A 13,046-nucleotide genomic window follows, 5' to 3' on the forward strand; every position below is an offset into this window, starting at 1 on the left:
AGCTGGATTTCCTACACTGCTTTTCATAATACAAGTAAGCAAGATCAGAACAATCAGACTACAGGAGGCCCGACACCATGATACAACGCACAATAGTCACCAAATACCTGGCGCGAGAGTTGCCTAACACAGTGCGCGCAAGCGCCAGTGAACAGTAAGCGGCACTCATAGGCGCGCTCCAGTGGCAGAACAGGTGGGGACTCGGAGAAAGTGGGGAAGGTGCCTGTGATGGGATAACTCGGAACAGGTCCCCTCCGTACCTTCCTTACAGCGTACTCTTGCTTGGACTTGTGCGAATGTAGCACGGACCATGGGAGTATCGGCAGGAGCAAACGACAGCTACAGCAGTTGCAGAGCGTCTCGGGCTCTTGAACATGACTCACTACATCAGTGACGACTGAGCAGCATGCTGTGATGTGACGCGCGCGCTGTGCTTTGCTCTGCGTCCAGGAGACACAATTGCTGGAGCACGGCAGCTCTGCTCGCGGTTGGCAATTGTGATTGAGCACATCCGAGGTAAGGGTGTCCTTTGTGCTCGGCGCTGCGATGCAGCTTTGGTCTGTGGCGGTCTGATTGCGGCGCTCGTCATTGACAAGTCGTCAAGCGACGAACGGACCTTCATCGTGGTCTGAAGGCCACTGGAAGCCTGTCAACATCCGGTCCTTGGCAAAGGGGCCTACTACTGAACATCTATCGAGCCTCGAGCACGACACGCCGCACGCGCATGTACGGCCGATGAGGAAAACAAGGCGAGTTCGGCGCGCTGGGTCTCGGCACGTAAACGAGCCGCAGCCCTGGATGCCTTACAGTCCTTGGCAGGGCGACCAAGCGGCTCCACCCGCTCACGACATCAGATTTCTTTATCAAGCACTCCTGTCGTGCGTCAGCATCTGGCTCGCAAGCAAAATTGAGTTGAACAAACTTCTTACTCAGCCGGCGCGCTTCGACTCACTCACCAATAGCATGTCTCTTGTTCGCCCGAGAAACAAGGTTGCCTCGTTCAGGATTCCTTAATCCGTCTGAGTGTACCCAGAAACTCTTCGGTCGAACGCAAGTGAACAGCGAAGCCGACCGCGACGACAGCCTCAGACCCTGGGCAGTGCAACCGAACAATTGATCTGGCCCGAAGTGTTGATCTGGCATTAAGTCCGATCACATGCACAGCCCCTGTCTTGAACGGTTGCTGTCGCCTTCTTGAGAGAGCGCTCCAGGGACATCTCAGACAACCCTTGACGCGGGAACGAGATACGCTAATAAGGCTCGGCATTCTACGATTTTCATTCGTTACCAAACGATACCTTACTGACACATCTCACCTCCACAACCGGGAAGAATAGTTCCGAGAACACAGATGCGGACTCTCGTGATTGTTCAGTAATTCAATGATGGTAGCCAGAAGGTGAGTCGAAAGGTCCGCGTGTTCTGCGTTACGACGCCAGAGGATGAGTTGAGGAATCTATACATTTTATCTATGACCAGATATGGTATCATACCGATATGGACATTGCAACCATCTGAGCCCAAGCCTGGCGCGTGGTGGCGACCTTGCAGAGCCAGAGCTGGTAAGTTCGCCAAGCTTCGTCGCTTGACCGACTCTTTGTCGTTGAGTTGCGTCGTTGACTCCTTGCTTCAACAGGCAATAACCTGACAATTGGGCCTCGAACTCTGGCCAAACCACCAAAAGCCCCTTTCCATCATTAATGCCTGTAATGTGACCCCTGCCACAGACCCGTCTCCACCTCGAAAAGCCTGATAAGAAGGCTCGCATGATATCCGCCTTCTTAGGCGACATGCGCATCTGAACACCATACCACCCATTACCACTTTTTCACACTCACTCCACCGGAGCCACCGGCGCACCCTTGACCGCAAACTTACTCCTCGCCCTCAGCCTCTCCCCAAACCACCACAACGCCCAAACACCAATCACACCCCCAACCCCTAACCCCGCCATAACACTGATCCCCCTTCCAATCCCCAAGTTCTGATACAACGGATGCGCAAAGATAATACTCCCACCCGCCATCGCACTCCTGAAGAAGTCGTTCGCCGCAAACAGACTCGCCGCGTACATCGGATAAGTCATCGGCAGGTACACGAAGATACACTGCATCAGTATGAACGCCCCGAACGTGAACATGACCACCCCAATCAATCCCACAATCCAGTGAATGTCCGGATTGCCCGATGTCCAGCCCCACCAGAACATGCCGGCGGGGAGGAGCATGGACATGAGGAGGGCCGGGATGAGGTTGTCCTCGAGCTTGCCCGGACCTTGTTTCGCGGCGAGGGGCAGGGCGTAGAACTTGAGGAAGCACGTGAAGACGATGACGGCGATGATGCAGCCGACCGCGAGCGCGACAAAGGTAAGGGAGGTTTCGCCGATGTTGAAATGGTAGACGTTGATGTAGGCTAGGGGAAAGGCTTCGAAGAAGCTAGTGGGAAAAGTTAGAGAGCCTGTCAGGGGATCGGGCGGAGTGCGAGGGGATGCGTACCTGTAGTAGATGCCGTAGACGTAGGCGGTGTACAGATTGATGAAGAAGACCGCCGGGTCCTTGAACGTGATTTCAAACGCTAGGTTCTTCATTAGCTTGGATCAAGAGATGAAAGGGAGATGAAGAATTGGGACAGAGGGGAGTATGAGGGAGGAGTAGACAATGGCATTAGAGTGGTCTCTGAGACCTTCTGTCTTCATTCCATTCCCGGTCCAAGTTTTGGGAAGTAACTCACGCTTGATCAGTGCATCCCGGACAATTTTCCCAGGTGTCAAGTTCTTCTGATCGATTTCGGACTGCGAGGCCAAGTTTGTGTTGCCTGTTCGCTTGCGAAGGCGTTGGGCGCGGCGGTACAGCACGGTAGGGCTATACGACTCTGGAAGAAAAAAGATCATTGCCAAAAGTATCGGGCCGTTCAGCCAGAGGATGGGCCACAGTGACCAACGCCAGCCCTCTGCCGGGACCGCAAATCCAGAGATGAGAGGTCCTGTCCAGCTCTGTTAGTAGGAGCAACAAGTCACGCACAGGAACTGTGAGGGAAAGTATCTCAGACATACCCAAGGCAGGACCCGCAAAAGCACTCGCAGTCCATGCTATTATAGCAAAGGGCACATGTGACATTGCGTAGAAGTCGCTCATTGAGGCGGCGCCTGTGGCCAGACACGGAGAGCCGAGAAAGCCAGTGATGAATCGCAGAACGACAAGACCTGCAAAGTTATCTACGAGGGCTGTTGGGACGGAGAGAATGACGAAGAGCGCGTAAGTGATGACATAGACGGTGTTGCGGCCGAGCACAGGCAGCTCTTGAAGCGGAGACCATAGCTATCGTAATTAGCTACGCGATCAGGGCGGTGGGATGAGTCGATGAACACTCACCAAGGGGCCAATTCCATAGCCGATCACATACATGGCAAGGCCGAGTGAAGCTTCAGCGTAAGACACATTGAACTTCTCTTCGATATCCTGGTGCGCTGGTGTAATGATTGCGCTGGATGAGTAGACCCCAAAAGTGTACCAACTGATGATGAAGGTGGCGATAAACTTTTTCTTGCTTGACCAGTTTTGAGGATTTGCAGGGTCGTCTGTGGTGTACCAGTCGACGAGGATAACGCCATCAGGAGTCTTCTGAGGCTGTAGGACCCGACTTGGTTGCCTTCCAACCGGCGTCTGGAGCTCGAGGTCTTTACCAACGCCAGAAGCGTCGTCCTCGGCCTTCTCCTCAGGTAGAGCTGTAGCTGGAGGTGTCGATGCTGCAGTGTTGTCCGAATCAGCCTCTAACACCTTCTCCGCCTCCGACTCAGACGCCGTCTCGGTGGGTAGGCGCTTCCATGGCAGCTCGAAATCGGGCTTGTCCTCAATGTGTCCATAAAGTCTGCCTTTGGTGAAGTACCGTACGACCTGGCCATAGAACGTGTCATGGACGAGAGAAGCCATGATCGCGGCGATGACTTGCCGTGTAGTGGGACTGTCAAAAGCAGGGCAGTGACCTGAACCTTCAGCGCGTCGAACTTCCTTATGTACGTTATGGAGGAAGACTTTTTGTACGGCGTCCCATGCGTGGCACTCCTATGAAACCATACGAACCCTTGTAACTACTATGCGAGTGACAAGCATGATCGACAGACAGCTGGTAGTAGTGGAGCCGCGTACGGTACACAGTAGATTTATCGGCCGGCCACGGTATAGCTGAGCGGTGGAAAATACTGTCCGTGCCATGTCGCCGAGTTTCACCGTCTGATAAATCGATACGGCACGCGTGGCGCGACCTGGGAACCAATCATGACTCTTCGATACGAATGGCGGGTGTCGCACGCATAGCCCAAGCAGGCAGGTTTGTGTCATAATCCCAAGGGAAAAGTGCCTGAAATGGTTCGAGAATGCTTACGGTGGGGTGGATATTCGCGGAAATGAAATCGGGATTCCTCATCCATTACTAGGCTGACCACAAGCGATGTTATGATTTGCCTGGTCTCGTACTTCTCTTTTGACTGCATAAGGCTGCAATCCGTCGGCGTACGCGGGCATGTATAGTAACTTTGCTCATGGGTCGAAGAAGTCTTTGATACGGATACGTTTGCTCAACTTCAAGCGGTCAGCCCTGTAAGTTTGCTGCCTGAATGATGTCATGCTGAGAGACTTCGACGTGGATAGTTTGATGAGCATAGTGCTTTCGCGGAGATATGGCCTCGTCCCTGGTAAGAGTACCGTAGGCTCGGATCTTCCGGGACGCCTTATAGGTCATGTGACTTTCGCGACAAGGTGCTTACTACCAAGGGCTCGGCATCACTCGGCATCAAAGTTGCCCTTTTCCGAGCGTGCTATCTGCCCCGTTCTGATCAGAACTCCACAATACGGACGTACTTGGTTTCTCCTCGAAGTATAGGTATGGTGGAATGAAGCCGTTCGGAAGCATGACCATTTCGACCGTCAGGCAGACATTCGCCGCCTTGAAAAAAGGTTGCTGTTTGACGCATTCGCGTATGAGCTGATTCTGCGCGAGCGGAACTTGCGGTACGTTCTCCACTGACGAGTTGCTGGCGTCTGAAGATGCAATACTCGCGTTCTCGTCGACATCGTGGTACTTGTAAGAGTACGTAAGCCGTTTCAAATTTGGCACGCCATGCTTCTGTTTCTCGCTGACAAAGCATGTGCTGAGCGGCATGTACGCCTCGAAGCGGGCTCGAAACGGTCGAGGTCGTGCGGAAAGATGAATGTCGAAAATCCTCAACGACTCGAGGCTGGGCGGAAGGCGGCGATACTGACCATGATCACAAGGGACGGTTCTAATGAGTGCGGAAGTCCTGAAGTCGAGGCTTAATGTCCGAAGGTTGTCGAAGGGCGTCAAGTTGAGATGATATCCTCTCTGCGTGATGGAGATGCCCCTTGGTCGGATGAAGCCAAGCTGCAAGGATAGATCGTTGAGCGACTTAGAGCAGTATCTCGCAACAGCTTCAACGATGGCATCCGGCGCGATCTCGCCATGCATACGATGCGCGTAGCGGATACCTTCGCTGATCTTGAGCGATTTGAGGGATCGCGACAGTCGGAGAAGCCGCCTCAGCGAGTTCGCTTCCAGATCACACTCTTCGAGATGAAGATACTCCAGTTTGGTCGATCGCGTCAATCTCATGTCTGCAAGATCGGACATGAGTGCCTGTGGAAGACGGTCGACATAGTCTGTGCTAGCGCAAGAGATAGTGAGTGCCTTGAGGTTCGGATGGAGAAACAAAGCGTGATATCGTTTGAGTGTGATCATTGCACTCTCGGAATGCACGAAGTGTATCGTACCTGCTCATGTTAGTCTGTAGAGGATACGGAGGGGGCAAGCGTACAGTTTTCTAGGTTGGGCAGGCGTCGTTGATTGGTTGGAAGGAGCACAGAAGCCGCCTGAAATGCCCTCTCATATCGGTCTTGCAGTGCGATCCATGGAAGTCGATACTCGGTTTCATGTGCGTTACAATCAGGCGTTTCCAATCGTAGATCTCTTAGATTATACATCTGAAAGCGTAAGCTTGATCACCTGGATAGTACGTACAACTTACGAGCGGTAGCCACGGGGGAAGAAGCTCCAGACCATCGTCCTCAGTGTGCTTCACTGACACCAATAAAGTACGTATCGAGGTGACACGCCTGCCATCGGCTTGCAACGCGTGTGCCAAGCATCGTGCAGTGGCGCCATGAAGGACGACAATATGGCGATAAAGCTGGGGCTCGCTCAATGTGTTGAAGTACTTGGACACTCGCGCAGTTGCGTTGAGATCATTCGTCTCTAGCTTTTCCAGAACCAGTTCCAGCAGTTCTGGTGGCACGTCGTTGAGCATCGTGACGTCGCGTCGAAGAGGCGATGGGTTGTCAAGTCTGTACGACGTGATCACGACAGCATGCTGACTATCGGTCAGGCCACCGAGGAACGCTTCGGCGTGATTAGGTGTTGATAGTGCCAGTAATGAAGTACCTTATGTAAAGTGCGGCTGTGTTCGAAACATGGTTCCAAGGTTCGGTCTACAGCAAGGCAATGTTTAGCGTTGCGGCTACTGCCGGATTATGCGAGTCAAATGACGATCTGCTGTTACGAGGCAGGAATGCATCGCTTCAACATGTTTTGCATTTAACATTGAGAACATCATCCTCACGGCTGGATAGTTGTTTGCTGTCGCTAGCATATCAGCCTCTTTGGCCCGGGCCTGTCATAAAGGGCGATCGTTGCTCATTGGCTTCGTCGAAATGCCTGTGTGACCGTGGCGGCCGTTCGCTTGTGACACGCCTTTTTCTGCCGTGCCTCTCCGGTTGCTCGAACGCCGCGCAAAACTATTGCAGCGCCGAAGACCCACGAAGTCTTGACCTCGTTGACTCCTCGCCATGCCCGACTCCTGTTGTCAACCAACCGGACGATCAGTCCTTAGGATTCAAATGCATGTGATAAGTCACAGGCACAGACTGCGAATCATGCAGGTGCCTCGTAGCCGCGACGGAATACTCTCCCAAACATATCAACCTCCACGCGCTCGCCCTTGATCTCGCTCTTCGCTTCGTTCTCCGCATTTGCCGGTATCGAGACCTCTTGGCCAGATACTTGCCAGCCACACGCCGTGTGACAGAACTTTACCAGCGCGTCTGATCGCAGATTAAGCCAGCCGCTCAAGACACCCAGATCGATCTCCCTGAACGTCTTTCCGACTTCGCCTGCGATTCTGATGCGGACCAGGTCCTCGAAGCCCGCGACATCTGCGTACAGATCGGCGTAAAGATCATCTGATTCTAGTGTTGACCAGAAAGCATCGTACTGCGCTGACTCCAGCAAAGTATTCAACTTTGTGAGTTTCTGGATCGACTCAGTCAGGTCGGTTGTGGGTATTGAGGCGATGTCAGAACCGAAGGGAATCGACGATGCGGGTAGTAGTGCCAGGCATAATGAGAAGGCTGGCGAGGGAAAGACTGTGAGGGCTTTGACGAGGATGTTGGTCGCTGTCTCGGGATGTAGGAGGTGAGGATTGAATTGGTAGCTGGACAGAGTCAGTCGTGCTCACTGGACTGTACGTGTCGCGAGAATCGCAAGTTGCCGCATATCAGATAGAGCTAATAAAAATACTCTCCATGGCGCCCCGGAGGGTGCGTCAGGTAATAGGTAACGTGATAATAACTTCTTCATCATAATGCGGCCGACAAACTCAGGGGTGGTGCCTTTACTTACAGTTTCAACAGTGCGAGGCAGGCATAGACGTCGAAGAATTTTTCTTCACACTGCTGGCTCACGTATTCTTGAAACGTCGTCGTCGTCTCTGGGTTGTATCTGTTAAGGCCGTTCAGGATCTCGTCGATGGAAGCCGGTCGCTCTTTGCACCGGTCGAAGCTTGAGGCATGATGTGCGGTACGTTCGAATGAGAATGTGTAAGGCGATTGTGAGAGAATAGCAAGCGCCCGAGTGATCGTGGGCGTGGGGCAGGCTCCTTTTATCGCGTGGCGTAGAACGCGCTGCGACTCTGTATGCTCTATTGCGGTATCAGTCGCGACGTAGACGGCGTCGTAGGGTGTCGAGATCCGTGATGTTAGTGTAGCGCAGTGCCCGCTGGTCTACGGGAATCTGTGCTAGAGCGCATGCCGCCCGTGGACTGCCAAGGCCGACATTTACCCGAAAGGTTTACGTGCTAGTTCAATCTAATAGATCACGAGTATCTCGGTCCGTGTCTTGGACTGTGGATTGTACAGCTTGAGTCCGAGGTGAGTGACACGAAGACGTCGAATGACTTTGGGCCGCCAAAGCCTCGTCGTTACCCATCCGACGCAGGCTTTCCCTTAGCTTTTGCTACTGTTGGAGTCTAACTACGTGAAGGAAGCCGAGGACATGAAGAGAGCAGTGAATAGTTCTCGTGTCTATAACTATACACTTTCGTCTCAGCTTGCACACCTTGATGAACTGAATGCGTGTTGAGAGAGCGATGTCTCGATGAGCTTACTTCAGTGTCGCAGACAAGCTACCGCATTCATTCAAAGCGAGACCGGCTCGACCTAGTCGTCGACTCATCCCAGGGTCCCCATCGACAGTGGCCAGACCTCTACCACGCTCCGTTTCTGCACTTAATCCGATCGATTCGGACGCCCAGAAATTGAATGCGTATGAGAGAGGGTGGACAGTGTGCCTCAAGCCAAGATGTTCTCCATCATCCAAGCATCAATGTGCGATGCCACCTCTCATGCCGCGCTCCGGTATCCCAAGCACCTCGCCCAGCGTGCTATGAAGCATCTGTGTTTGCTGCGAGCCTTCGTGCTCCCAATAGACTTCCACTGAGATAGGCGTATCTGGAAGATTGTCGTGGTTTGATACACCAGGAGATGCTCGGACCACAAGACGTACCTGGAAGCGACGCAAGCTGTGTAGATTACCAATCGCATAACCCCAGGATGTGGCACAATCGATGGCGAATGTCCGACCCTGGAGGTCCCAACGTGAGATCAAGTGAGGCAAGATCGAGTCGCGGTTTCTCTCGATCCAGGCGGAAGTAGCTGCGATAATCGCACCGCACAGCGTTTGCGTTAGACTTCCATCTTGCTCAAGAGCCGGGCCCCGGTACCGGTAGTCGGTGTACCCCTTGATGAGATGAATGATGTGGTGACGGTACAGAGAAACATATTCGAGGTTCGTGAGCAGTCTAAAGAAGGAGTTGAAGCCACGCAGCTTATGCTCGTACGATCTGATCGAGACATACCGGACGCGGTTGAGAATACTTGCAAACTCCTTTGTCGCCCAACGCCGAGAGAGATTCCCGACTTGGGTGAGATTGATATTGGCATGAATTTGGAGCATCTGGAGGGCCTCCGCGCGGCATAGCTTCGATGCCAACAAGACCTCGACCCCTTTCAAGCCCATCCGGTGATCCTCAGCTGCTTCATCCCAGTACCATCGACGTTGACTTCGCTCTTTCCCACGGCGCAGGTTGTGAGGTTGCGCGGGAATGTATGCAATTTTTGCGCCCATGAAAAGATGCTCATAGACAAGAAAGCGAACTTCAATTGGCATGTCCAGCAATGACGGCATGTTGACCGAATCTCGATGTGACAGACTTGCAGCGAATCTCCCGATGAAGGCGGCGAAGTTGAAGCCTAGTGGAGCGTCAGTGCTTCTGCTAGCGAGGATTTGGCGCAGGTTCACTAACGAGTGATTAGATTGGAGACAGCGAACTTGAATGGAAGCCGCACAACCGGTGATCAAGTCTCCCGCGCAGATGGCGATGAGTGTTTGCAAGCGCAAGCCTCCTGAAGCTGTCCACCGCATGCGACTGGTTGATTGTCAAAAGGAGAAGTTGGAAGTGGGTGATGCCGTGGAGTCAAGCAAGAATAAGCCAGAGGTAGTGAAGAGAAGAATATGATGGACGGTGTCGCTAATTCCACCAGTGACTTGAGAAGGGAATTGGTTGGTACACTGCGTCACCAATTCGATTTGTGGCTAGATGAAAGGCAACAACCAGACTGCGAGCAGCACTTCTTCACTGCGCAGGCAATTGGGAGAACCTGGATGGGAAGCAATTGTCACTGGAGTCCGACGCAACAGGCAGATAGATACTGACATAGCATTGCCCTTTTTTCCACCGCTCACCTCGATTTGACCGCGTGCAAGGTCGGCAAAGGCACATTCGCCAACATACTCTGCGAATCGCTGGCATACGCCTCATCAATCAACGACTGATACCTCATATAGACCTGCGGCCTAATGAGATTGAGCTTCGTCGTCCTCGGCAAGTCTGCAGGCCCTGCAATGATCTTGATCATGTCCTTCTGAAGCGGCACCTTCAAGTTTTTGTTGATATCATTTTCAACAGTTGCCCACACCCTATCCAGTAGCCAGTTCCGACCTTGTCCGACTGCGTTCTCCGCAAAGATCAAGACGCCCAAACGGTTCTTACCCTGACCGAACAGAACGACATCTTCCAGGATATCTTCGTTGTTGCATTTGATTGTATGCTCATATTCGTAAGCATTGACAATCACTTGTCGGTCGTTCTGGTAGCACTTGATCTGATCGTCTTTCCGGCCAACAATTCGCCATCTATTCTCCTTGGTGGGATGCTTCAGGGCGAGATCCCCGGTATAAAAGTCGCCGTTGGCGTCCTTTACATCTTCAAGGACGTGGGGAGCTCCGTTACGGACGACAACTTCGCACAGCTGCTCGTGACCAGCTGAATCCTCTGCTGCGTCAACCGGTTTGAACCACACCAGGTCTGGCATCAGCGATGGGATGACCGCCATGTAATCCCAGTCCAAATCATCGCGAGGGCGGCGACTGGACGTCATAAGCATGCCTCCTTCTGACATACCGTACTCGCTGCCGAAGAACACTCCAGATCGCGCCAGTCGATCGCCGATACTCTTTGGCAGAACCGAGCCGAATATCTTCACGTTGTCCGCACTTTTAAGCATACGTAGACCGTCACTGGTAGCGCCGATGAGCTCCAAAGCGTAGGGCGTGGCCCAGATGTTGTTCGGTTTGGCGTCCACCAGCAGCTCCGCAAGCGTCTCAGCCGTAAAGGGTACCCGGTCATTGTCGAAGAAAGTCATTCCACCCTCTTCCTTAGGCAGGCAGAACATAGTCAACCTCATGCCCAGCACATTGTAAGGTGCAGAAGACACCCAGTCAGTCTTCTTTGGCATGAACGTTGTACGCATCAGACCGAGCTCACTTACACCACTAGTCTGGGTTGTTGGAAAGAGCTTTGGGACACCTGTGGAACCAGAACTGTGGGCAATCCACGCGATGTCCTTGCCAGCGTCGATGACGGATGGGTCGCATATCAAATCTCTGTAGGTAATTGCTGGGCACTCCTGCGGACGACCTGTGGTGAAAGTTTGAACGGTTCGATGTGCCAATGCGTCGATGGTCCGATCGCACACGACGTAATCTATCTTCCCCTTTTCGGCCAAGGTTGAGACGGTACTGTCCGGTAGGCGTGGTGAAATGACTGTGCGCTGTCAGTGTTCCGCGTGATGAGCTCGGCAGAGCAACAAACCAAACACTGTATGTCCCATTCTCAACAAGGAGAAGTAGGCGGCCATCCAGTCAATGTCGCCCCGAGTGCAGAGCGCCACCACCAGCGGTCTCTGACCATGCTTGCGGACTTGTATTCCATTTGCGATGTACCACGCCGCCGCTGCGTCCGCCAAGCTCTTGAGTTCCGAAAGCGTGTATCGCTTGAAATCCGAGAAGCCTTCGGGGTTTTTGGGGAAAGCTAGGACAGGCCTGGAATGCTGATCCTCCAGAGCCCGTTGGAAGTACTGAGCAACAGTGGTTGATTTAAGAGCAGACATTTCGCTGTTGATGGTGTAGCGTCGGGGTACGAGCCTCTCACTGTTAGAACGCAACAACGGGCCAGGCCTTTATAGACAAGTGTTGGGAGATTGTTAGGCGGCCTCAGCATGATGCTGATGCGCCTTGAGAATAACCTCCGCGTCGGTTCCGGTCGCAAGTGCATCAAGCCTCGCATTGCTGACAGGCACACAACGTATGTGCTTAGGTCAGGTCCTAACAAAGAACTTAAGCTGCTGCTCGAATTTCCGTATCAGGATACTATAACACGACGGGTAGACCAGACGCTTCACCTCGTTCTCCATCTTTTACGTCAGCAGGAGGTTCCTACCCCGGTTTTAGTTTCCAGGCACCCTACGGGCCACTTCTTCGGTGTCAAATACTGTACATTTCTGGGGCCTGCGGCGGTGTGTCAGTGAATGCGTATCTCGGCGAATGTTGAGTCTATGCAGATTCTTCTGTGCGGACATAGAGACGGCCGAAAACTGCAAGTTCTGTCATCTCGGTGATATCGCAACGCTTGTGACACCAGACGATGCGAACATACGACTCACCGACAGCCTGAAAGCGGCCGTGCTTCCGCTCTCGTTATGATACCTGCGCGCGAGATCGATGGCCCGTCGTCTAATCCTTTACAAAACCTTACCGACCGAGGAGGCCAGCAGGCGGTCGTGGTCTGCATCGCAACTGAAATCCTGCCAGACTCTATGCAGGCGAGTGTGATCACTGGCCAGTCGTGCCAAACTTGTGCCAATCATGTTACCCTGTATAACTTTTCGGCGTTGCTTCTCTCCATCTGTGGACCTGCGAAATAGTAGTAGCACAAAGGGCTAGTGATAACATAATCGTCCGCCACTGTGTCGAACGGCTGGAACAGATGGTGGGACCAACCAGCACAATAGGCAGGTGCAGGGCCTAATTAGCCACCCGCAGCAGCGGGCACACCCCGACGCCGAGCTCACTGCGTTGATCAATATGAAAATGCGGTGGCACGAGTACGAGATGCTTCAGCGTTGGGCTGTTGCGAATGAGCACAACTGACTGCTTCGCATCTCGATCGTATGTCGATACGTGAGGACTGGCAATCAGGCATTTATCGCTACCGTAACCTCTTCAGCGATTTGCTCCAGGGACTCCGGGCCTGACTCGAACAGCCGGCGTACCGCTTCGGACGCGTCTCATCGGACAGACAAGGCCTCGTCTGGCGTTGAGAAGTTCGCGCCAGACCTCACAAGATCGTCAACACAAGAAGCTCT

General features: G+C 53.1%; 2 protein-coding genes across 2 annotated transcripts; both read right to left on the reverse strand.

Moving 5' to 3' along the window:
• Window positions 1-1,834: 1,834 nt before the first annotated feature.
• Window positions 1,835-3,929, reverse strand: AB675_8383 (Cycloheximide resistance protein; the record flags this gene model as incomplete). The annotated part of the gene is made up of 5 exons (XM_018148824.1): window positions 1,835-2,435; window positions 2,496-2,574; window positions 2,731-2,982; window positions 3,053-3,317; window positions 3,372-3,929. The coding sequence occupies 5 exons, from the start codon at window positions 3,927-3,929 to the stop codon at window positions 1,835-1,837; spliced, it is 1,755 nt and encodes a 584-aa protein (XP_018004201.1).
• A 3,010-nt stretch (window positions 3,930-6,939) lies between these two features.
• Window positions 6,940-11,792, reverse strand: AB675_8385 (Eukaryotic translation initiation factor 3 subunit K; the record flags this gene model as incomplete). The annotated part of the gene is made up of 5 exons (XM_018148825.1): window positions 6,940-7,498; window positions 7,687-7,984; window positions 8,682-9,593; window positions 10,136-11,446; window positions 11,495-11,792. The coding sequence occupies 5 exons, from the start codon at window positions 11,790-11,792 to the stop codon at window positions 6,940-6,942; spliced, it is 3,378 nt and encodes a 1,125-aa protein (XP_018004731.1).
• Between the last annotated feature and the right edge of the window lie 1,254 nt (window positions 11,793-13,046).

Source organism: Cyphellophora attinorum (genome assembly GCF_001299255.1).
Source record: "Cyphellophora attinorum strain CBS 131958 chromosome Unknown Contig3, whole genome shotgun sequence".
In the NCBI taxonomy this organism is placed as follows: Eukaryota; Fungi; Ascomycota; class Eurotiomycetes; order Chaetothyriales; family Cyphellophoraceae; genus Cyphellophora; species Cyphellophora attinorum.